Source organism: Dama dama, chromosome 3, assembly GCF_033118175.1.
Source record: "Dama dama isolate Ldn47 chromosome 3, ASM3311817v1, whole genome shotgun sequence".
In the NCBI taxonomy this organism is placed as follows: domain Eukaryota; kingdom Metazoa; phylum Chordata; class Mammalia; order Artiodactyla; family Cervidae; genus Dama; species Dama dama.
The window spans coordinates 44,929,180-44,954,980 of NC_083683.1; the positions used below are offsets into that span (position 1 = coordinate 44,929,180).

Here is a 25,801-nt window from a genome sequence, read left to right on the forward strand (position 1 = left end):
GGTGGGATATAAAAAATGTTATATACAGAAGAGATCTAAAAACAAGTTGAGTAAAGAATCCTTGAAGTGAGGTGTAATGCAACTTCATCACTTTATTCAAATCTTCAAAATAGTCTTTATTCTACATTTTTAGTATAAAAAATCCACAAGTTAAGTGCACCACAGTGTAGAGAGAGACATACAACGCTGAACTTCCATAACAGTCAATGGTACAGTCAAACATCACATGTACAGAACACAAATTTAGATGAACTGAAATTATAAGATAAAATAAAATAAAATCCAATTTTAGAAAACAAAAATCAAAATATTAAGGATCCCTGAAATATTCTTAACCCTAATGAGATTTCACTGGACTCAAGTCATTTAGTAGTGAGGCATTCACAACATGACCCCATTAACCCAGCTGAGGAATTCTTGGGAGCCATGAGTGGCTACATCAGACACTGACAAGAAATGGTAACCAATTTCTGATCTGCAAACTCCCCTTAATTTGGCTCCAGAGTCATCAGGCTTTTAAATGCATCCTCCTCCTTGTCCCTCAAAATTTATAAACAAACTGCTGTTTACAGTACAGTTTGCACTGGTATCCTTTGTTAAAACAAGGTTCAGTTTTTCTGGCACCAAAACAAATTTGGGTTTGGTTCATGTCTGAAGAGAAAACCTATGAGGAGGGTCCAAAAAGCACCCTCCGCTTTTGCCTGAGGAGATGCAAAAGCAGAAGAAATGGGTCCTGTGCTTGGGGCACAGAGGGGGTTTCAGAGGATCCTTTGTGAAAGACTAGTTAAAAGATGACAAGTGGGGGAAAGTGCAAGGAGAGAAGGAAATTAGTCTGACTGGCTTTCTGTCCTGCACCATTGATTCAATGGAGATTGGTGGGAAAGAGTGGAAGACAAGGATTGAGGGTAGGACCAGGGGCCAAGGATGGAAAGGAAAAGGCAGACAACTAATGCGGTTTGTTTATAACAAGTAATATAAATCAAAGACTTAAAGGAGATTAAAGACCAATCAGAATAATTTGGCAACTTTAATTCTTAGGAAGATCAAAGTTCCCTCCAAACCTAATTTGATGTTTTATTACTAAAAGCAAAGACCAGTATGGTACAGTATTACTCCAGAGGAATTAAAGGAAGATCCTTAGGGCTGCTTTACCCACATTCATTTTATGAATGGATACCTCCCCTACCTCAAAATGCTTTAGAGAGGTACTGCTACCATTACATGGTTCCTTATTAAGTTTGAAAAGTGCCTGAAAGTTTGGGCACCAGAAAGACACCCCAACAACATGTGTCTAAACTGCAACTTCAGGTTAATATGACTAAAGCAGTTACATTGTGAGAAGTGCTGAAGGTATGTGATGTCTTTCCCAGCATAGAGATGGCCTTGGTTCTTCACCAGATGGTGTAGCCACCATCTGAGCCACCCATGAAGAAGTTTCCCTTCCGCTGAGTTACGAGGACGTTGGCTCCCTGCATGACTGCCAGCTGAGCAGCATTGGGAGGGCATCCAGGGGGAGGAGGCTGAAAGGAAAAGACAAGGCTGAGTGGGCAGAGGGCAGCTGTGGGAGGAAGTGGACAAAGGTAACAGAGGACCAGTCAGGAAGATGGCAGTGTGCTAACCACACTGAGCTATCTGGGCCACCAATCTGAGTCCAGCAGGTCTACATTCTTTGTGAGCCCAAAGATATAAACAGGAAACCCACTCATTTAAAGGGTTCTGGGCCAAAATAAAGCCTATGGATACCTTCTGAGTGTGGGAAGTCCAGACTCGTAGGCATTTTCAGTGTAGAAAATCACTCCTATTCACATCCCAAAACACGGAGGGGGTACCAGGTCCAGGGATCTATATCACAGGGTCTGACAGTTTTCAAATAGCCCTGGATAATCTGAAGGCTCTACCTGATGACAGCATTTTCACTTCATCCCTAGCCTATGGTTATTGAGTAGATGATCCTAGCAAGGACCATTTGGGCTCTAATTCCCATACATAGGGGAACTAATCAAGAGACATAGCTAAAATCCCTAGTTATCTCTCTAAATGCAATTTAATAGGGATTATGCATTCTGTTGCCATGCTGATGGCACATATTAAATAAATGCTTATGGAATGAATGAGGAGTGTTATTAGACTAGTATCAAAGTGAACTGGAAAAGCAGCAGGCAGGACTCTTAAGACAGGAGAACAAAGGAACCTGATAAATTCTGACACCAGTGAGTACACCAGATGTTACTGACTGGCCACGGTTCTCCTGCCCCCTCAAGTGCTTTCTGCCTGACGACTGGACGTCAGTGATTACACCGATACCACCATTCCCCTCTCCCCTCAGTGCTTTCTGCCTGACGACTGGACGTCAGTGATTATACCGATACCAGCAACTATTACCCAGGGATGATGAAAGGATGACCAGTCATTTCAGGAAGTTAAAATACACAAGGGTTGAGCTTTTTTGTGACCAAGTCATACTCACAGGAATGTTTCCAGCAGTAGCGCCAGCTCCAAATCTGGCCCCTGCATCATACCCTCCTTCCACCAGCACTGTTGAACCAGGTGGATAGATGGGACCAACTGGATAATAAGCCATGGGGATTGTGGAACCTAAAGGTCCAACAGCCACAGACTGGGCCATGGGAAGATACAGTGAGGCGCCAGGAAATGCAGCTGACATGGTGGGGACGGTGGCAGCCCCTGGGTGCACAAAGCTCGGACGATACAGCTAGAAGAGGCAGAAGAGAAGGCAACAAGTTACTTTATGACATTCCTATTTCAGATCTCATTTTAATGAGTCAAGTCTTAATTCTCCTTGTGCAGATTACACTCTTTGAGTTACACAAGTTGCCTTTCCACTGCCACTCAATATTCTCCTGGATCACTTCCTGCTATAGCTAATGTTAGGCTCAGGGAATGCAAACTCATCTTCTTAACTTCAGCCAGTGCCAAATAACATAAAACAGTCTGATAATGCCTTCTCAAACTCAACAGAAATGGCTAAACTATGTCACGTTTTAAGATGATTCATGTGAGCACTCTCTCCTGTTTATGGAAAGTAAATAAATGTGTGGAGCCAGATTTGGCCACGGACTGAAAACATGATCCAAGAGTATTCCATTATTTAAGTCTAGTTAACTGGAAGCACCTCTGAGTAGGCAGGTGGAGCATCAGTATAAGGTGGAGCCTGAGGAAGATGCAAGGTCTGAGGGTACACAGGGTTCCCAGGAGGCTGCACGGGGTAAGTTGGCTGCGTTGGATATTGACCTGGAAGACAAGGGGGAAAAAAAACCATGTTGTCTACCATACAGAGTCACCAAAACAAAGCAGGACATACTGGGTAGCTAACCTAGCCGGGATAAGCAAAAAGATTTCCAAACAGACTGCCCTAGAGGGCCTGATTCCTGGAGTCAAGAAAATAAGCATTCTCTTTGCATCCTTAAAGCTGAAGAAGCTGGATTCCAACTGGACATCCAGTAGCAGACTGCTGTCAGGGGAAAGGCGAGCTGGGCCCAAGATCCTTTCAGAACGCAGGGCAGTTCTGGGCACCCCCTCTAACCGGTATTTCAACGGTGTGTCCTGTTTTCCTGCCCTGCGTGGTCTCCAAAGGTCTGGTTGTAACTGACCAAGACCTCGTGAGTAACGGTGGTTGTGGTCATCGACCTCAGAGGTTCCTACTCAAGGTCGACTTCCAAATGAAGAGAGTGAGTGATGGAAGTGAACACTGAGATCGGGGAGGTGGCTGAGGGGAATGTTCTGATACAGAAACCGGGAGACTTGCTGGCCGCCAGCGAGGGTAAGGGGAAAGAGACCCCCTTCGGGCCCGACTGGCCCGCCCACCAGCGCGGCACTTCACTAGTTAAGCCCGGAGGCCTGCCTGTGGTTCCGGAGCGCGGCGCCCCGCCTCTGCCAGTGCTCCATTGGCCTACCCAAATCTCGCCTCCAGCTCCCCATTTGCTCCTACATATGCCCATCGCGACAAACCTTCTCCCCCCCCCCCACCCAACAGCCCCCCCGCCCCCCAACCCGAGCCCACAGCTCCAAACTGCGCCACAGAGATTAAGGGAGAAAGGGCCGTGAGGGAGCGAACGGCCGTAGTTCGGGGATGACGAAGGTGTCTGGCGCAGCCCCGGCCACTGCAGCTGGCTAAGGAGCGCGGCGCGCCTCGCCCCAGGCCTGGCGTTCGGTGACCCTGGGCTCCGGGCCCGCTCGTTCCGGGCCAGCACTACTCCCCCCGGCGGCCTCAGCCACCCCCTGTCCTTGCCTTTGCTGTTCATGGTGGCTGCGGATCCGGCTCGACTCGGCGTCGCGGACGGTTATTTTTTTCGTCCTCTTCCTGTTCGTAGTCACTTCCGTGTCACGTGACGATCTGTCCGCCTAGCGTCACCCGACGCCCGAGTGCCGCTGCCACCGGAAACCCCGCCCCTTCGCTCGGCCTCCGGTCGCTGGAGGGAGGGCCCGCGTGATCCCGTCCTCTCCCGTAGGCCCCGCCCACCGGGTCAAGTCCTCCAACCCCTACCCTTGTCCCTCGGCTGAAGGAAAACCAAATACAGGTATTGTCTCAAAACGGGGTCTTTTCTCTCTTGGACGCTCGGAGGCAGTAACATTAAACTATTTTCTGGAGCCTTTTTCCACCTACGTTCGGCACCTCAAGGTCACCTCACCTTGACAGCCTTTCTACAAGGGGCATGCGTGCTTGCTAAGTCGCTTCGGTTGAGTCCGATTCTGCGACTCTGTGGACTGTAGCCCGCCAGGCTTCCTCTGTCCATGAGATTCTCCAGGCAAGAATACTGGAATGGGTTGCCATTTCCCATGGATCGAACCGGCAACTAACACACACACAAGGGGCATATGTTCCTACAATCTTACCTAACTGCCTGAGATGCTCCGCAACCCTAGGTCTATCACTCGCTCCCGTCACTCAAGTCTTCGCTGCCTTTCTAGTCTACCGATAGACTGTTGGTATTTTATTTTTGTGTCGCTTTCTCACCGACAGGAAAGGGTATGCTGTGCTGTGCCCCGCCCCCACCCCCACCCACCCCCGCAACAGCTAGCACTAAAACGCATGTTTTTGGTACCCAAGGAGCACCCATGCCCTGGCCCTTACTTTGACACCTGTCACAGACGCTTTTTTTCTTTTTTCACAGACACTTGTATGGTACCTGATGTGTATTTTCTCTGTGTATCAGTTCTAACTTAATCGTTCTTAAAAGCAAAGATGCCATCCTTTAAGGCAACAATTGCTTCCATTCTTTAAGATATCTGCTGAACGCTTGCTGTGTTCAGGTACAGAGATGGAGCTGAACAAGACAGCCCAAGGCTATTTTCTCGTGGTTTACATTCTGTAGTGTAGGAAGAACATTAGAAAAGCATCTGAAAAGAGAGCTTTGAAAAGAAAAACCCTCGGTAAACATTAGAAACCTGGTAAATATTTGCTGTTGAATGACTTAAACCACTGAAAAGGCCAGTACTCACTTCATCAGCAATCCGTTGTTTTTCTCTTCAGTTTCATATTACATTTTGCAGAACACCGTTAATATGCATGATTTTATGGAGTCATCGCAGATCTTCATAACAGCCCTGTGTGGCAGGCAGGGCTTGTTTAAGCATTTCTGTTTTTCAAATGAGAGAATTGATTAAAGAGATTTGCCCTAAGTCACTCAGTGAGCAGGTTACAAAGTCAGGTGTGTTATCTTTGGTTCCCAAATCAGTGTTTTTGTTTTGTTTTGTTCTTATCCCTTCACTCTGCCTATCATGGCTAAAATTCCCTAAAAGTGCAATATCCAAGACTGTATTGGGAGTTCTTTTAGATTTTTTCCCTTTCATTAAATTCATATTATTTATTTGGTTCAGGCTGGTATTAGTATGATAAAGCCTCTGATGTTTACCTTTTCCTGTGTTTCTGACTCTAATCTTCTTGAAAGCAGGCACAGTGTTAGATATTCACTCATTCAACAGTTCTTTGGAGAACACTTAAAAATGCCAAGCACTGTTCTAAAACAAAACAAAGCTCTTGCTCTCCTGAATTCACCTTCTGGTAAAGGGGCTTGCAAAGTTTTGACCAAAATTCACAGTAATTTAAAGTAATATACTTTAAATCATGACCCAGTACACATATATATGTGTAGCTATATGTAACTGGAAATTTTATGACCTGATACCTATCCTTCTGTGTACAATGCACTGTCATATTTTCTAATCTCTCTTATTTCCTTTTTTCAATTCTGGTTGTGATTTTACATCCTACTAACAAGTCAGGACTCACACTTTGAAAAACACTGTTTTGGGGTTTGTTTGTTTAAGTGGACTTTTACTTTCAGGGTTTTGCATTTTTCTTAGCATGAAATTTTCAGTCAGTAATTGGTAAATTTGAAAGAATAAGTCCTTGGAGGTCAGACCAGTCAATCTTCTTCCTTGTAACCTAACTTTTACAAGTTAGATCCTAAACCACCCGAAAGCCTGAAGCTGGAGAGGTCACTAATCTATAGCCATCCTACCCTGTGCCCAGTGCCTCAGACAATACAGGAATGAACCTAAGAAAGGAACTGCCCTTATTTCTCTTTGTGGACCCTCAGTTAGGAACCCTGAAATTGTGTTGACTATAGCAATCCATGCCAATAAGAGTGTAGGAGAGGGATGCTAGTTCTGGTCATCACTGTGTCACCAGCTAAATGACTTTGGTCCTCATCTTCTCTGCTTCTCCTTGTTCCTTGTCATATAGGAGTCAGAATCTACACCAGGGTCCTTGCAGATGCTAGGACATAAAGATGCTATGCACTTTATGTCCATAACAGACAGAAAACATTCAGGCAAGGGGACTGTATTTCAGAGAGGTTAAATAGCTGAACTAAGTTACACTGCTACAGAGCCAGTGTTCAGTCTCAGCTTTGCTTGATGTACAAGCCTTGTTTCTAATGTTTATTAATACATTGTTTAATCTGTTTACCTTGTTTTTAATCTATTGCCTCACAAGGGTCTCAGTTTCATCCTCTGCCAAAAAATTCACATGATTCTTGTGTCACCTCCTGCTCTAAATCTAAACTTTGTTTTGGGGAAGGAAAAAAGCAAAGAGGAGCCTGAGAAGGCAGAGGGGAAGTGGGCCAAGCTGATTATCAGATTGTAAATTCTGGTCAGGCCCTGTGTGTGTTAATTGCTCAGTCGTGTCCAATGCTTTGCTCTATGGAGCTCTATGGACTCTGTGTATTGTAGCCCGGCAGGCTCTTCTGTCCATGGAATTCTCTAAGCAAGAATACTGGGGAGGGTAGCCATTCCCTTCTCCAGGAGATCTTCGCAACCCAGGGATCGAACCCAGGTCTCCTGCAGTGCAGGCAGATTCTTTACCATCTGAGCCACCAGGGAAGCCCAGTCAGGCCATATCAGGTGTTACAAGGATAAGTACAAGTACTTCTACTGGATGATAATCAGCCACTGCCCCAAGCCTTCTCCCCAAATACCCTCCTCTACTCCAGCCCTTCACTGAAACCCCTCCTCCACAGACCTTTCCATAGTCTAGTGACTAAAGGGTTAACTCTTGACATCCAGGAAGCCTGTAGAACCTAGCTCCAGCTAAGGCTAACTGCCTTCAGACTGATCAGTCTTCATCCTCCTCTACAGGATGTTAGGTATTTTGCTTAATGCTTTCAGGGACCTGGGTCTCCTGAAAACCAGGGCAGAGCCAAATGAGATTACCACCGAAAAGAAGGAGCTGCAAACCCTTGTTTTCTCTGGTAGGTGGGATTAAGGAGCATATGGCTACTTTCTTGGACAGGCATCAAAAGCTTTTCTATTTTCTTCATTCTCCTGGGTCCCCCAGTGAGACAAAGATACACTCAGTCATCAAACATCCTTTTCCAAATTAATATAATAACTGTTTATTGACGGACTTCCCTAATGGTTCAGTGGTTGGGAGTCTGCCTGCCAATGCAGGGGAGACAGGTTCGATCACTGGTCTGGGAGGATTCCACATGCTGTGGGACAGTGGGCCCATGCACCACAGCTACTGAAGCCCATGTGCCTAGAACCTATGCTCTGCAACAGGGCCACCACAGTGAGGGCCCGCGCATATAGGCAGGAGAGTGGCTCGCACCCACTGTAGCTGGAGGAGGGTGTGAGCAGCAACAAAGACCCAGCCCAGCCAAAAATAAATAAATGTTAAAAATTAAAAAAAGAATAACTTTAAAAAAGCCTATTTATCAAGCACCTGTTATTTGCCAGGCCCTGTAATAGACTCCAGGGAAACAGTAATGAAGAAGCAGACTTGGTCCCTGTCCTCATGGAACTTAGTCTACCTAATGAGACAGAGAGAAAAGTAAACAGAAAGTCAAAGTAGAGTGTGATTAGTGCTGTCATAAGGACGGCATGGGGCCTCCCCTGGTGGCTCTGCCTGCAACACAGGAGACACAGGTTCAATCCGTGATCCAGGAAGATCACGTGTGCTGCGGAGCAACTAAGCCCATGTGTCACAACTATTGAGCCTATGCTCTAGAGCCCTTGTGCCCTAGAGCTCGTGTTCAGCAACAAGAGAGCCACTGCACTGAGCAGTCCAACTAGAGAGTAGCCCTCGCTCGCAGCAACAAGAGAAAGCCCACACAGCAACAAAGACCCAGCACAGCCATAAATAAATAAGGTTATTTACTGAGGTTAATGTCCTGGATTAATTAACAGGATTAATGTCAGGGATAAAAACTCCATAAAGTCAAAAGAAAAATGAGAAATTAGGGGGGAAAGTTGCAATTTGCATCACAAAAGGCTAATCCCCCTAATTATTAATAACTCCTAGAGATCAATCAGTATATGACCAATGATTTGAAAAAGTACCTAGGAGCAGGAGGAGTTAGATGAAGGTAGTCAGAATGTACAAGGATGTAACATACAACACGATACAGATAATTAACACTGCTGTAATTGTAAAGGAAAGTTCATAAAATAGTAAATCCTGAGTTCTCATCACAATTAAAAAATTTTTTTTCTATTTCCTTAATATCTACATGAGATGGATTTCACTAACTAAACCTATTGTGGTGATCATTTCATGGTGTTTGTAAGTTGAATTATTTTGTTGTATACCTTAAATTTACATAGTTGTTGTTTAGTCACTAAGTCATGTCTGACTCATTGTGACCCTATGGATGTAGCCCACCAGGTTCCTCTGTCCATGGGATTTCCCAGGCAAGAATACTGAAGTGGGTTGCCATTTCCTTCTCCAGGAGATCTTCCCAGCCCAGAGATCGAACTCAAATCTCCTTCATTGGCAGGCAGATTCTTTACCACTGAGCCACCAGAAAAGCCCAAACTTACATAGTGCTGTATGTCAGTTATGTCTCCATAAAACTGGAAAAAATTTTAAACAAATTAAAAAATTTCTTAGATAGCAAGTGATATTTACAGACAGTCCACAAAAAAGGAAATATGAATGGCTTCTCAGTTCAGCTCAGTTCAGTCGCTCAGTCATGTCCAACTCTTTGTGACCCCATGGACTGCAGCATGCCAAGCCTCCCTCTCCATCACCAACTCCTGGAGTTTACTGAAGCTCATGTCCATTGAGTTGGTGATGCCATTCAACCATCTCATCCTCTGTCGTCCGTTTCTCCTCCCACCTTCAATCTTTCCCAGCATGAGGGTCTTTTCAAATGAGTCAGCTCTTCAAATCAGGTGGCCAAAGTATGGGAGTTTCAGCTTCAGCATCAGTCCTTCCAATGAACACCCAGGACTGATTTCCTTTAGGTTGGACTGGTTGGATCCCCTCAAAGTCCAAGAGACTCAAGAGTCTTCTCCAACACCACAGTTCAAAAGCATCAGTTCTCAGCTTTCTTTATAGTCCAACTGTCACATCCATACATGACTACAGGAAAAACCATAGCCTTGACTAGACCGATCTTCGTTGGCAAAGTAATGTCTCTGCTTTTTAATATGCTATCTAGGTTGGTCATAACTTTCCTTCTAAGGAGTAAGCTTTTAATTTCATGGCTGCAGTCACCATCTGCTGTGATTTTGGAGCCCAAAAAAATAAAGTCTGTCACTGTTTCCACTGTTTCCCCATCTATTTGCCATGAAGTGATGGGACCAGATGCCATGATCTTAGTTTTCTGAATGTTGAGCTTTAAGCCAACTTTTTCATTCTCCTCTTTCACTGTCATCAAGAGGCTCTTAGTTCTTCACTTTTTGCCATAAGGGTGGTGTCATCTGCATATCTGAGGTTATTGATATTTCTCCCGGCAATCTTGATTCTAGCTTGTGCTTCCTCCAGCCCAGCGTTTCTCATGATGTACTCTGCATATAAGTTAAATAAGCAGGGTGACAATATACAGCCTTGACGTACTCCTTTTCCTATTTGGAACCAGTCTGTTGTTCTATGTCCAGTTCTAACTGTTGCTTCCTGACCTGCATAAAGATTTCTCAAGAGGCAGGTCAGGTGGTCTGGTAGTCCCATCTGTTTCAGAATTTTCCACAGTTTATTGTGATCCACACAGATGAAGGCTTTGGCATAGTCAATAAAGCAGAAATAGATGTTTTTTTGGAATCTCTTGCTTTTTCGATGAATGGCTTCTAAATATATGAAAAGAAGTTCAGCCTCATTCTTAAGAAGGCAGATTAAAACCACACAGATATTACCATCAGATCGGCAAAAATCCAGACATTTACAAACTTTAATTGTGAGGCTGTGGATAGGCAGACACTCTTTAATTTATTGATGGTGTGAGTACAATTCCTATAGGGTTAATTTGACAAATGTCAAATTTTATGATCCCCACTTCTAAGCATGGTTCCTACAGATACATTTGCATTCATGAGAAACACTGTGTATATAAGACTGTTTACTGCAGCATTATTTGTAAAGCAAAAAATTAGAAATAACCTATATATGTCCATCAGTAGGGAAATGGTAAATTAAATCTTAGTACATCCATATAATTAAACACTGCATGGCTGTGTTTAAGAGAGCCATGAGAATGAGAAAGCTCTCCAAAATATTTTTTAAATGAAAACAAGGCTAGGTTCAGAATCATGTGCTTAGCATGGAGTCTTCTGTGTAAAAGAGCAGGAAAACAATATTCATTAGTATTTGAGTAAAGAAATTCTGGAAGATTACACATGATACCTATAAAAGTGGTTACTGAGTCAGGTTGGGGACAGAGACGGGAGTGACTTTTCACTGTATACCTTAAAAAACATTTTTAAAAAATTTTAAACGTGAATGCTTACCAATTCAAAAACTTAAAACAATGTTGGCACACCTATTTAAAAGGTTAACATTAAAAAGACTAACTGGTCTTCCCTGATGGTACAGTGGATCAGAAGCTGCCTGCCAATGCAGGGGACACAGATTCAGTCCCTGGTCTCCACATGCCACAGAGCAGCTAAGCCCGTGTGCCACAAGTACTGAAGCCTGCATGCTTTAGGGTCCTGGAGCCACAACTGCTGAGCTCTTGTGCTGCAACCACTGACACCCGTGCCCCTACAGCCTGTGCTCCCCAGCAAGAGAAGCCACTGCAATGAGAAGCCCAGGCACCGCAAATAAAAAGCAGCCTCCACTGTCCATAACTAGAGAAAGCCCTTGCGCAGCAATGAAGATCCATCATAACCAAAAATAAAATAATTTAATAATGATCATAAAAGACTGACTATTTCAAGCCTTGGAGAGTATGTGGAGCTATTGTTACTAGAATTCTCATACACTGCTGATCAGAGTGTAAAATGGTACAACCACTTTGAAAACAGTATGGCAGGATTTTAAAAGTTATATTTGGTGATCAGTCCTTTCACTCCTATTAACCCAAGAGAAACGAAAGAATATGGGCACACAAAGGCTTGCCCATGACTATTACAGCTTTATTTGTAATAGCCAAAAACTGGAAACAACACAAATATCCATCAACAGGTCAATGGATAAATACATTGTGGTATTAAGGAATGAACTGTGTATCCATGCAACGTGGATAACCTCAATTATGTTGAAGGAAAGAAACCAGATAAGAGTGGACACTAAAGGATGCCATTTATATAAAATTTTGGAGAATACAAACCATAGTGATAAAAAACAGATCAATGATTGCCAATATAAAGGGAAAGGGAGGGACAGGAGAGAAGAGGTGGACTTTGGGAAGCTTTGAGGGGTGATGGATATGTTCACTATTTTGATTGTGGTGATAGTCTTCTTAGGTATGTCAGAATTTATCAGCTTGTACATTTTAAGCATATGCAGGTTATTGTATGTTGTGTGTGCATGCTTAGTCACTCACCTGTCCGACTCTTTGTGATCCCATGGACTGCAGCCCGCCAGGCTCCTCTGCTCATGGGATTCTCCAGGTAAGAATACTGGAGTGGGTTGCCATTTCCTACTCCAGGGGATCTTCCCAACCCAGGGATTGAACCCAAGTCTCCTGCATTGGCAGGCAGATTTTTTTTTAATCACTGAGCCACCTGGGAAGCCCTTATTGTATGTCAATCATGCCTTAATAAAGGTGTTTTAAAAAAATTTTTGGTGATACCCTCCCCCCTCCTTTTTATTATTTTTTTGGCCACAGTGCGTGGCCTGTGGGATCTTAATTCCCCAACCAGGGATTGAACCCATGCGCCTGTAGTGGAAGATAGAGTCTTAACCACTGGACCACAGGGGAAGTGCCAATAAAGGTGTTTAAAAAGAAATAATGTTAATGTTGGGAGGACTTCCTTGATGGTCCAGTAGTTAAGGATCTGCCTTCCAAAGCAGAGGATGTGGGTTTGATCCCTTGTCAGGGATCTAAGATCCCACATGCCATGGCACAGCTAAGCCTGAGCACCACAAGGAAAGGTCCCGTGAGCCACAGCTAAGACTCAACACTGCCAAACAAATATTTTTTTAAACTATTTTTGGCCTCACTGGGTCTTCTTTGCTGTCTGTGGGCTTCGTCTTGCTGCAGAGAGTAGGGCTACTCTCTAGTTGTGCTTAGTCTTCTCGTTGTGGTGTCTTCTCTTGTTGAGTCACATAGGCTGTGGAGTGTGGGCTCAGCAGTTGTGGTGCAGGGGCTCAGCTGCCTTAAAGCACATGCAATCTTCCTGGACCAGGAATGGAACCCATGTCCTCTCCTTTGGCAAGCCGATTCTTAACCCCTGGGCCACCAGGGAAGTCCAATAAGTGTTTTTTAAAAATAAATTTTAAAATTGCTGGGATGAAGAAGAGAGAATAGCCAAGAATGATGGCTCATGAACTCTTAGTGTGTTTGGGCAAGAGAGATGCTGAGAGGAAAATCATAGAACTCAGTAAGCACTACAGTGGAGATGGATAAACTGCCCTCCGAGGGTTCAGAGATTGACACACCTCTTCGTGAAGGTTCTTCTGTGTGTGTTAAGTCATTTCAGTTGTGTCTGACTCTTTGCGACCCTATGAATTATAGCCCACCAGGGACCTCTGTCCTCAGGATTCTCTAGGCAAGATTACTGGAGTGGGTTGCCATGCCCTCCTCCAGGGGATCTTCCTGATCCAGGGATCGAACCCGAGTCTCTTTTGTTTCCTGCACTGCAGGTGGGTTCTTTACCACTGAGCCACCAGGGAAGCCCCAAAGGTTCTCCTAGTCCCAGTTAATTAGGCTGATAAGAGCTTTTTTGGGCTATGCTGGGACTTCATTCATTGCTTTTTCTCAGGCTTTCTCTAGTTACAGCAAGCAGGTGCTGCTCTTCCTTGTGATGTGTGGGTTTCTGATTGCAGAAGCTTCTCTTGTGAAGCACAGCCTCCAGGCATGCAGGCTTCAGCAGTTGCAGCACATGGGCTCTAGAATGCAAGCTCAGTAGTTGTGGTGCAAAGGCTTAGCTGCTCCAAGACACGTGGAATCTTCCTGGACCAGAGATCGTACCAGTTTCCCATGCACCTTCAGGTGGATTCTTATCCTCTGTGCCACCAGGGAAGTCCCTGATTAGAGCTTTTTAAAGTACCTTTATTGAACACCTACTCTGTATTGGACTCTTCACTTCTATTAACAGAAAACAAAAACACCTATTTCCCAGCCCAAAGAGGGAGGGTGGAGGTTTGTGGAAGAATCCAGTCAGGCCCTGAAGCAACCTTTTCAAAGCTTTGGCTGGTCTTTGTGTAACTAAGGGAACAAAGATTACAAGATATATGACTCAGAAATGGATCCTCTTTTCTTATTGCTGGCAAGCCTTTGTAGGAGAGGCAATAACACTGCTCTGCATAATAATGTCAAGGCCTAACTCCACTGTAGCTGGGGAGCCTAGTAAATCCTGGGACAGCTTCTCTTCTTTTGGGGTTCTGAGCAATTTTTATCCCTGTGAAATCCCAAACCACTTTTATCAGAATCACTTCAGTTCAGTTCAGTTCAGTTCAGTTGCTCAGTCGTGTCCGAATCTTTGCAACCCATGAATCGCAGCACGCCAGGCCTCCCTGTCCATCACAAATTCCTGGAGTTTACTCAAACTCATGCCCATCGAGTCGGTGATGCCATCCAGCCATCTTATCCTCTGTCGTCCTCTTCTCCTCCTGCCCCAATCCCTCCCAGCATTAGGGTCTTTTCCAACAAGTCAACTCTTTGCATGAGGTGGCCAAAGTATTGGACTTTCAGCTTCAGCATCAGTCCTTCCAATGAACAACCAGAACTGATCTGTTTTAGGATGGACTGGTTGGATCTCCTTGCAGTCCAAGGGACTCTCAAGAGTCTTCTACATTTCGACTCTGTGGGAGAAGGCGAGAGTGGGATGTTTTGAGAGAACAGCATCGAAACATGTATATTATCTAGGGTGAAACAGATCACCAGCCCAGGTTGGATGCATGAGACAAGTGCTCAGGCCTGGTGCACTGGGAAGACCCAGAGGGATCGGGTAGAGAGGGAGGTGGGAGGGGGGGATTGGGATGGGGAATACATGTAAATCCATGGCTGATTCATGTCAATGTATGACAAAAACCACTACAATATTGTAAAGTAATTAGCCTCCAACTAATAAAAATAAATGGAAAAAAAAAAGTCTTCTCCAACACCACAGTTCAAAAGCATCAATTCGTCGGCGCTCCGCTTTCTTCACAGTCCAACTCTCACATTCATACATGACCAGTGGAAAAACCATAGCCTTGACCAGACGGACCCTTGTTGGCAAAGGAATGTCTCTGCTTTTTAATATGCTATCTAGGTTGGTCATAACTTTCCTTCCAAGGAGTAAGTATCTTTTAATTTCATGGCTGCAGTCACCATCTGCAGTGATTTTGGAGCCCCAAAAAATAAAGTCTGACACTGTTTCCACTGTCTCCCCATCTATTTCCCGTGAGGTGATGGGACCAGATGCCATGATCATAGTTTTCTGAATGTTAAGCTTTAAGCCAACTTTTTCACTCTCCTCTTTCACTTTCATCAAGAGGCTTTTTAGTTCCTCTTCACTCTCTGCCATAAGGGTGGTGTCATCTGCATATCTGAGGTTATTGATATTTCTCCCGGCAATCTTAATTCCAGCTTGTGCTTCTTCCAGCCCAGCGTTTCTCATGATATACTCTACATATAAGTTAAATAAGCAGGGTGACAATATACAGCCTTGACGTACTCCTTTTCTTATTTGGAACCAGTCTGTTGTTCCATGTCCAGTTCTAACTGTTGTTTCCTGACCTGCATACGGATTTCTCAAGAGGCAGGTCAGGTGGCCTGGTATGCCCATCTCTTCCAGAATTTTCCACAGTTTATTGTGATCAACACAGTCGAAGGCTTTGGTGTAGTCAATAAAGCAGAAATAGATGCTTTTCTGGAACTCTCTTGCTTTTTCAATGATCCAGCGGATATTGGCAATTTGATCTCTGGTTCCTCTGCCTTTTCTAAAAGCAGCTTGAACATCTGGAAGTTCTCGGTTCACATATTGCTGAAGCCTGGCTTGGAGAATTTTGAGCATTACTTTACTAGCGTGTGAGATGAGTGCAATTGTGCGGTAGTTTGAGCATTCTTTGGGATTGCACTTCTTAGGGATTGGAATGAAAACTGACCTTTTCCAGTCCTCTGGCCACTGCTGAGTTTTCCAAATTTGTTGGCATATTGAGTGCAGCACTTAGTGTTTATTAAAAATGCAGTGTAGTAGGGCGATTCTACCACATGACATTTGCTGGTTTAAGGGTTAAGCTTTCATTTTATTCTGCAAGGTGTGTGTGTGTTCTGTGTGTGTGCTCCAAAAGTTATTTTCCAAAGGGCAGTCAGAAGAATAGAGCCTCATCTACATCTCCATCTGGCCAAGAGACTGGAAGGGGTCTGAACTTGGGATGCCAACCTTCCTTGGACAAATTTTCTGGGTGGATTGTGTGCTAGAGTTCGTAGCGCCCACTCCATCCCTCACCCTCTGCCACACACTCACCTCTTCCAGACTGAATATGTCAGATTTAGGGAAATGTACTTCTGAATACGGGGCTCCCAGGTGGCGCTAGTCGTAAAGAATCCACCTGTAACTCAGGAGACTCGGGTTGGATCCCTGGGTTGGGAAGATCCCCTGGAGGAGGAACTGGTAACCCACTCCAGTATTCTTGTTTAGGAAACCCATGGATAGAGGAGCCCGACAGGCTACAGTCCATGGGGTCGAATAAAGTTGGACGCCACTAAATGACTGCGCACACACACACTTCTGAGTAAAGGTGAGGAAGCAGAGGGAGGAAGCACCTGGCCCCTCCCAGAAAGGAGTGGAGGTGTGAAGGAGGCATTCCTAGGGAGGAAACTGACCTGACGACAGGGAGTCAGAGTAGGGTTTGGGGTCCAGGCACGCAAAACCTGACCCGCTCATAAAAACTGAACAACTTATCTGGTTTTCATCTGAATCACATAGAAAGTTAAAATAAAAAATTTAATGCTTTCTCTTATTCATTGGAATTCTCTTTAGCTTTTTTCCCAACTCCTCAATAAAGAACAACCTTGAGGGACCTCCCTGGTGATCCAGTGGCTAAGACTCTGCACTCCCAATGCAGGGGGTCCAGGTTCGATCCCTGGTCAGGGAACTAGATCCCACATCCCCCAACTAAAGATCCCTCATGCCGCAGCTAAGATCTGACACAGCCAAATAAATAATTTTCTTTAAAAAAAGAACAGCCATATTTAGTCATGCTGGGGAGAACTCACAGCTGTGCCCCACTGTGACTACAGCTGCATTTCATCCAGAGAAACCACACCAGGCAACTAGCAGCCAGGTGAGTGACGCAGGACAGAAGGAAACAGAGGATCAAGCGAAAGACTTGGGGGCACAGGCAAGCAACAAGCCTTGCCTTCCATTCCATTTCCCCAAATAAATATACAGTTCCCACAGGGTATATTGTTCTAGGATCCACCTCCCCTTCACAGATACCAAAATCCAAGGCTGCTCAGATCCCTTATATAAAATGGTATTTGCCTGAAACCTCTGCATATTCTCCTGTATAATTTGAAATCATCTCTAGATTACTTATAATACCTCAGTTCAATCGCTCAGTTGTGTCCGACTCTTTGCGACCCTATGGACTGTAGCCTACCAGGCTCCTCCATCCATGGGATTTTCCAGGCAAGAATACTGGAGTTGGTTGCCATTTCTTTCTCCATACAATGTAAATGCTATGTAAACTGCATAGTTTTAAATACTATGTAGTTGTAGATACTATGTACAAAGTTTGATTTGCAGCAAATTCACCTTTTGCTTTTGGGGACTTTCTGGAATTTATTTTCCAGATATTTTCAATCCTTGGTGGATTGAATCCTCTGATGCAATACCCATGGATAGTGGGTGGCCAGCTGTGCTAGAGAGAGGGGGCCTTTAAAATAGAGGGAAGTGCTGACACTTGGGTTTCATATACATCATCTCATTTAATTGTTAAAAAAACTCTAGAAGTATAATCCCCATTTTACAAATGAGAAACTACAGCCTAAAGAGGCTATCTTACCCCTAGATGAAACAGCTAGTCAGTGACCATGAGCAGATCTGAACCCAGATCTGTAGATCTGCCTGAATTATAATATCTCTTCCCGGCTCCTGTGGCAGGGGAGTTTGGCGATCGTGGCAGTTAACTGCCTGTCCATTTGTTATTCTTTATTCTATAGAACTTTGGGTTATTTGATGCTTTTAAGTCTGTATTGCTTCTGAAGTTAACAGAAATAACAAAGATACTAAAAAGAGAAAATAATAAAATCAGTGGTTCTTGGAAAACAATGTGAAATGCCTCTGGGAGTGGTAGGTTTCATTTTTCCAGAGGATTTAGGAAGACAGAGTATAAAGAACATGGAATGTGGAAGAAAATGTAGGTCCCAGTCCTGCTCTGCTCTCCAGCTGTTTGGCTTTAGACAAATCACTTAACCTTTCTGAGCCTGAGTTGTCTCATCTTGAAATTACTCCTATCTCACAGACATGGTATGAAGGTCAAATAATAACATAAATGGTACTACTTCTTGGGCTGCAGAATGCAATCTGTATCTTAATATAAGTATGAAGTCTAAAAAAAAACTATCAGATTTACTAAAGCTGCTCCTTTGTTGCAAGAAAGGAGATTCCTTTTAGATACTTCCTGGACACAATTTCTGTGGAAGCAGGAGTCAGAGGTCTTTAGCCAAGTTAAATGTATGATGGTTGATTCTGCCAACTTATTTCCTACTCCAAGTTTTCTTTTCCTCTTATCTACACATCTGCATGTCAGGAATAAAATTTTTCCCCTATGATATGAGTTTTTTGATGGAAACTTCCAGACTTAGATGGGAGAAAGAAGAAGGGGGGAACAAAAGCCCACGTTTCTTCAGCATTTCAATCAACAACCTCATTTTCTTCTAACAGTTGAAGTGAACTTCTTATGAATAATGGATGATAACCTGATGAATATGCACACAGCCTATTATGCCTGTGAGGTTTGGTGAATAATTTATGAGCTAAAATGTTCCTCACCTTGTTACTGTACAAAAATTATGGGGAAAAAAATCCATATTTACCCTTTGAGCTGGTAAGGTGATCTGTCAGAGTGACAGCAGCCTAGCAATAATTTTACATCATTGCTAAAATTAAAGTAAATAGATAAAATATATGCATTTCAGGGTGGGAAGTCTATAAAAAATGGAGCATGCCCAACCACGCTCCTTGCCAAGCAAGTATTCCAGAACTCTGACTTCCACCTTTAAATAGCCCTGCATTGTTACCAGCACTCAGGGATCTTCTCTTTGATGGTCCTTTTCCCCTCACAAGGACTTCAATATAACCAGTCAAGGTGAACAATAGCTTATTTTATGAAAGCTGGCCAACTACAAGCCATGATGTAAAATTTAAGACGTCAGAGATTTTTTAAAAAGAAAGTCCTAAAAGCTTTCAGAGAACAAGCAGGTAAACACAGTGGGGGAAAAAGACAAAAAAACCTGGCCCAGAAGCACTTGAAAAATGTATTTGCATTGCTGTCTTCTCTCACAGCTGAAAGGTTTTTTCCCCTGCTGACCAGCCTGACTCCCTGCTGTATCATCCTTCAACTCACTCTCACCTGCCCAAGCCTCCTTCTCTTAGCAACAGCAAAGATGCCTCTAACCTGGTGATTGGCAGGAGGAGGGGTAAGATTAACTCGGAAGTTAAAGAAGCTGTCTGGGAAAATATATGTGGATCCTGGGGAAATTTGGTTGCTCCAGGGCAACTTTTGAAGATCTGAAACTGAGTCAGTCCTCAAACCACGCAAAACAGGATTCTAGGGATTATCTACTTAGATTCCAAGAGCTTTCTAGGAATAGAGTGCAGGGCCAAGGAAGACTCCTACTGTCAACAGAGCATCCCTGATGCTTGGAGAAGACTCAGGTAAAAGAGGAAACAGAAGGCCCTGTCCTACGTCTGTTGGGTAAACCAATATATTCTCAGGAAACAGAAAGAAAGGGCTATTTACTACAAATTATGAGGTTTTTGAAAAAATAATATAATTAAAATAATAATATTAATTTAAACAATTCAGTATTATTCAAGAAGGCTACTTAGAGGGGGTAAATCCTGAGGAGAGTTTGCAAGGAAAGAACAGCCCCAGCTGAATGGGAAGATTAGAGGTACATATGGCCAGGCCTTTCTGATTTGGCCCCTGCCTATCTTTCCAAGTTCATTTTGTGAAGTTCTTCCCGTCACTTGCTGTGCTCCAGTTTCTTGACCACCAGGTTCTTTCCTGTCTTATCACCTCTGCTGTTCCTTTGGTCTCCTGCCTATTTCACTTTTTAAAAGTATTTATTTTTATGTATTTATTTGACTGCATCGGGTCTTAGTTGCAGTATGCAGAATCTTTAGTTGTGGCATGTGGAATCGAGTTCCCTGACCAGGAATCTAACTCAGGCCCCCTGCAATGGGAGTGCAGTCTTAGCCACTGGAAAACCAGGAAAGTCCCTATTCCATCTTTTAAACTTCGCCTTATATGTGACTTCCTTAGGGAGGCCTTCCCTGCCCCTCAGTGTGATTCTTTCTCATATCACCTTCCGGTTTCCTTCATTGTCACATGTAATGATATATTTATGTGCTTATTTTTTGTTTAACATGTGTTTCCCCAGAAGACTATAAATTTCAAGAAAGCTGTTTTGTCTTCCACTGGACACTTAGCATCCAATCTAGTAGACAATAATTTTTTTTTTAATAAATATAGGCTGAGAGGCATAGGAATTGGGAGCAAAGGAGAAAAAGAAAATGTGCTGGGCTGAGGATACTATTGACGAGTTTTCTTTGGCACAGCATGTCACTGGTGACAGCTTCTCCCTACTTACTCATGGAAATATTTGTATTGTTGGCTTTTTTTTCTGACTATAAAATGTGTACTTATTCCAAAAATCGTATATTGCAATATTGAAAAAAAAAAAGACTGTATTTCAAGTATCAGTGAGGATGAAATAACTAAAACTCTCATACATTACTATTAAGGATATAAACTGGTTCAGACATTTTGGGAAAGTATTTAGCAGTATCTGTGTTAAAAGTGTTAGTGGCTCAGTTGTGTCTATTCTTTGTAGCCTGCCAGACTCCTCTGTCCATGGAATTTCTCAAGGCAAGAATACTGGAGTGGATAGTCATTTCCTTCTCCCAGGGGTCTTCCCAACCCAGGGATCAAACCCAGGTCTCCTGCATTGCAGGCAGACTCTTTAATGTTTGAGCCACCACGGGAGCAGTATCTATGGGGTTAACCAAAAAGTTTATTCAAGTTTCTGTAAGATGTTACGGAAAACCCAAACTCAAAGTTTTTTATTGGCCAACCCAATAAAAAGTTGAACATATACCCCAAACTTAGCAATTCCACTCCTCAATATTCACCTAGGAAAAATAAGTACATGTATTCATTAAGAGACTTATACAAGCATGTTTAGAGCAGCTTTTATGCATAAAAGACAAAAAGAGAAAGTACTCAAATGCCCATCAATAGTAGAATGGATAAATTGTGGTATAATTATACAATGGAATGTATAGAGCAGTATAAAAGAACAAGTAATAAACTGTTAAACACAACAACATGGGTGAATCTCAAAAACATGTGTTGAGTAAAAGAAACCAGACACAAAAGAGTACACATACTGTCTGACTCCATTTAGATGAAGTTCAAGAACCAGTAAAATTAATCTATAGTGATAATTGGACGTTTACCTATCAATGAACACAGAGAAGTCTTTCCAACAGGTGTTGGAAATGCTCTATATCATATTGTGGGTGGTGATTTTGTATATGTTTATAAAATATATATGTGTGATATATGATAAAATGTAATTATTATAATTATGCCCAGGGTTCCCTCATTGCAGGCAGATTCATTACCGTTTGAGCTACCAGGGAAGCCCCAATTGTTATAAAAAATATTATATGTAAATGACATATAATATATTTTACATGTAAATAATATGTGTAAATAATGTAATGTGTAGATAAAAATAAATATTTTATGTATATATAAATAATTCATCAATATGTACATTTAGGGTTTGTGTACTTTACTGTGTGCATGTTATAACCGATAAATAAAAAATTTAGACCAACAAAAAAGTAATATATGTTCAGGATCAAAAATTTAGGCAGAAGAGTATACAATACAAATTTAAGGCTTCCTTTTTCCAAAGAAAACCACAATTACCATTCTCATGTCTGTCTCCCTGAACCCCTTTGATCACATCTGTTTCTTTCTTCATACTGTCCCTGATATCATGCATTTGATTTATCTGTGTGTAGCACCAAACCATGTCACATAGACTAAGAGTTTTGTCTTCATGTGATAACATTCAATAGCAATACTGAGCCTCTTCTTCACATAAACAGCAGTAGGGAATACAAAAATGAGTTGTCACCATCTGTGCTCTCAAGAAATTTACAGCCTAAGGCAAGGGACCATAGGGACAAAAGACCAAACAAAACCTCCACGAATTGTAATATTGTCATGTATCAGCTTCACAAGGCCAGTTTAAACAGATTAAAACTACTGCACAGGTAATGATACCTTACAGAGTTTTTCAAAGTTCTTTCACATACAAGCTCACACAGTTAAACTTCTTGACCCTGTGAAGCAATGATGATAGAAAAGTAAGTAATGAAGTTAAATTACCTGCCTGAACTGTTAGTGGAAGGGTAGGGGCTAAACCCTAAACATTCTACCTTGGAATCCATGGGTTACTCATAGATGTGCCGAGTGCAGGTAAGGTTCTGGAAAAGTGTGTAGAGACGATCTACCACCTGGTGCTGCTCCGCTCTCCTGCTCTCCCCTCCCTTGCAGTGTCCTTCCATGGAGGTGGGGGCGCGGGTGAACAGTCTCCGAAGGGGGCCGAGGGCTCCCCTTCATTCTCCTCACATTACCTCTAACTCGTCTATGCTTACCTCATCAAAAGATAAGCCACCAAATCTGAGGGTGGGGGTCGGGGAAGGCGGGCAGTAGATTCGGGGCAGAGGGGAAGCAGCCCAGGCTGAAGGCAGGCTGTCTCTAGGTCTCAAAGCTGGGACCCACAGTCGCTGGATTTACAGAACCTCCTCCCTCCCCAATTCTTCTTCCCTCATTCTTTCTCTTCCCCTTTGTTCTTCCAACTCCTTCCTCTTTTATTTGCCAACGACGTCTCGGTCCGTTTTCCCTCAGCCTCAAACAGTGCCTCTCTCTATCCCTTCCCCTTTCCCTACCTTCAGGAGCCTCTTAAACCAAACCCTCCCCGACATCACCACCACCAAAGCAGAACGCTGGGTTTTTCTTTTTGCTCCATGCCACAGAACTTTGTCTGTTTTTTACATTTCCTCATGTACTTGGTCAAGAAAGCAGGCAAGCTAGTCTCTAGACAGTGGCTATTGAGGTGTGTATATGGGGGCTTTCGGGTCCAGGCCCCCACGCCTCCCACCTCCCCACCCCGCTCCCCCCGGGTGAGATGGAGCTCGGGCACAGCTGCTCCGGAGGTTGGTCGGGCGGTGGTTTTGGTCTGGCTGAGTTCCCTCCCTTTTCTCACAGTGGGGGCCCGGCCTGGGACTTGGGAATGGACACGAACTTGACTTTAAACGTTGAGCAGGGCAACTGACCAAGCTAGAGAGGACAGGGCGGCCGCTGGGAGTTACCGTCCCAACCCTAGGCTGACGGGAATGTGGCATAGGGTCCCCAGTTTGGACTTCTGTGCTCCCTACTCTCGCACCTTCCAAAATGAAACGACCTCAGGATGCTCCTAGGAGCGGGGCTGCGTGACCCGCCCCATCGACTTTCCACTCCGGTCCGGGGAGCTAGCCTGTGGGGCCTCTGAGAGCGGGGGTGGCAAGGGGCTGGGGTGCCCCCACCATCGCTCGTTCTCGGTTCCCCAGATCCCCTCCCTTCCCTGCCGGCCCGCCCAGCCCGCCGCCCCCGGCGGCTGGCGCGCGCGGTGCAGCATGCGGCAAAGCTCTTTGCATAAATTATGCTCATGACGCAGCAGCTAAAAAAATCCAAGTAGCAGAAGGAGGGAAAAAAAACGAGGGGGGGGGGAGGAAAAAGGGGGGGCCGTGGAAGGGGGGAAAGGAAGAAAAAAAAATATATATATATATACCTGACCGTCCCCCCACCCACCCTGCTTCCCCTTCTCGCTTCCCAGCCGTCCCCCCTCCGCCCAGCGCAGCCCGCCGAGTCCCCTTCGGCTCTGGCCAGCCCGGGCTGGGGGCCCGGGGGCGGCGGCGGGTCCCGACCGGCTCCCGGGCCGAGCCGAGCCCAGCCAAGCCGTACTGGCTTCTTTGTCTGCGGGTGGCGGCTTCCCCGGCCCCCGGGCCCCGGCCCCCGGCCCCCTGGCCCGAGCTGTGAGATGAATCTCTAATCGGTGGCCGCCGGGCACCCGGGGCGAAGGCAGCTCGGGCTCGGGCTCCGGTAAGTAGCGGGGTCCGGGGCGGGGAGGGGTTTGCACAGAGGGGGAGGGGGCCGGGCAGGGGAGGTTTCGGGTTTGGTTAATATGCAATGCCCGTAATTAGCATAATTTATATATTTATGATAAAGAGAAAAAAAAATGCCGCGGGGCCGGGGCGCCGGGATGTTGGGCCGGGGCGGCGGGGAGCTCCGGGAGCTGAATGGCGTGTGGCCGCTCGCCGGAGGCCGGAGACCCCGGGGGCCGCGCCCTAGCCTTCCTGCCGGCCCGCGGGGACCGAGGGGAGGAGGGGGCGGCCGCCAGGTGGACCCCGTGGGGAGCTTGGACCTGGCCCCTCCCCATTTCTGCTCCGGGAGCCCAGGTTGGGTACGGACCACGGGGACGTTCTTTACCCAACCCCCGTGGCGACCGCGAAAGGATTGTCGCCCTACTGGAGAACCCGGACGCCTGGGTTCCCAGCAGTCAAGGTCAAATGAGGCGGCCAGAGCCACCTGTCACAATTCTCTCCAACCACCATACACCGGGAGGACTGGGGGGACTCGGTGTTAGGGACCAGGTGCTGCTGGAAGGGTGGGAGAGTGGTGGGAGGGTCACCGTCTAGCCGAGCACAAGCACTTCATAAATATTTAATAACAATATTATTATTAATAAATAGTCATCATAATGGACCCGCTATGTGCTCCCTGGGCATCCTCACCTGGCAAGGCCAAGGGAGCCGCAGCGCGCCTTGCAACCTCCACTTTCACGTTGAGGTCCCCTACTCATTTGTCATTGGAAGCCCCAAATCTTCGCAAAACAGCCTCCGCAGCCGGCTGTGGGGGAAAATAAAACGCGGCTGTAAAGCCTGCCTCGCTAGTGGAAAGAAGCTCTTTGCAGAGAGCTGGGATCTGCTCTTTCAAATTCCTTGATCCCAAAGTAGAAGGCTGGTCTTCAATTGTTCATGAGCATATTTCCCACCTCCCTTTTCTTGGTGATCCAAGGCAGCCACCGTTGACCAGCAGGGCCTTCTGAGGAATAATTCCATGTATTTCGTTTTGACTGACATCCAGCTTCTCAGGGTGTTATTTCTGTGATCTGGTATTTCTTTGCATATCCGCTGTAGACCTTCATTTATTTGTTCATCAGGGCAACAAAAATATCCACTCTGTGCCAACTCTGAACAATACAGACAGAATTTGCCCTGTCTTGGAGTTTTAATTCGTTTGGTGGGTGGGATGAGATGGGGACAGGCAGATCATAAACATGAAAAAAACAAGATAATATAGAGTGATTGTGTGTGTGTGTGAGAGAGAGAGAAGGAGATGGGTTATTCTCTTCTTGGAAGTACTACCTAGCAATTAAGAGATGACTCAGAAGAAATTTGCTTTTCTAAGGAGTCTTGGCATTATGAAGGAACATGGGACAAAATCATATCCTCCCTCCCCAAGATTTGCTCACTATAAAGTCATAGTAGTAATCTTACACGTTTTTTATAACACTTTACAATTAAGAACAGTGCTTTACTTCAACTAAGCAGTTACGTAGTGTTTGCTGTGTGCCAGGCCCTGTTCCAAAAGCTTTACATAAATCTTAGTGATTTAACAATA

At 44.7% G+C, this 25,801-nt stretch overlaps 2 protein-coding genes and 1 non-coding gene across 4 annotated transcripts in view; 2 read left to right on the forward strand and 1 right to left on the reverse strand.

Moving 5' to 3' along the window:
• Positions 1 to 67: 67 nt before the first annotated feature.
• On the reverse strand, positions 68 to 4,405 carry DAZAP2 (DAZ associated protein 2). Of its 2 annotated transcripts, none has more exons than XM_061127626.1 (4): positions 4,250 to 4,405; positions 3,134 to 3,252; positions 2,545 to 2,713; positions 68 to 1,520 (listed from the first exon to the last, which is right to left on the reverse strand). In XM_061127626.1, exons 1-4 carry the CDS (start codon positions 4,260 to 4,262, stop codon positions 1,198 to 1,200), a joined length of 624 nt encoding a protein of 207 aa, XP_060983609.1. In that variant the 5' UTR covers positions 4,263 to 4,405; the 3' UTR covers positions 68 to 1,197. The 2 variants fall into 2 exon arrangements, with proteins under 2 accessions (XP_060983609.1, XP_060983600.1); XM_061127617.1 differs by having other exon boundaries at positions 1,257 to 1,520; positions 2,468 to 2,713.
• A 12,449-nt stretch (positions 4,406 to 16,854) lies between these two features.
• Positions 16,855 to 16,927, forward strand: TRNAG-CCC (transfer RNA glycine (anticodon CCC)). The gene has a single exon. It is a non-coding gene; the product is annotated as a tRNA-Gly (tRNA).
• Positions 16,928 to 24,064: 7,137 nt separating this feature from the next.
• The window catches only part of POU6F1 (POU class 6 homeobox 1), a 28,212-nt gene continuing 26,475 nt past the window's right edge, over positions 24,065 to 25,801 (forward strand). The window contains exon 1 of the mRNA XM_061127608.1: positions 24,065 to 24,220. The gene's annotated coding sequence lies outside the window, so the exon portion shown is untranslated. The remainder of the gene's footprint in view (positions 24,221 to 25,801) is intronic.

Bases quoted from the DNA above. Each gene is read 5' to 3' on its own strand.
- DAZAP2 (XM_061127626.1), bottom strand. The intron at 2,714-3,133 runs GTGCTTCCAGTT...TGCCTCTTCTAG, and splicing joins CTCCACCTGCCTACTCAGAG to CTGTATCGTCCGAGCTTTGT. The intron at 1,521-2,544 runs GTTCAACAGTGC...TTTTCCTTTCAG, and splicing joins TGGTCCCATCTATCCACCTG to CCTCCTCCCCCTGGATGCCC.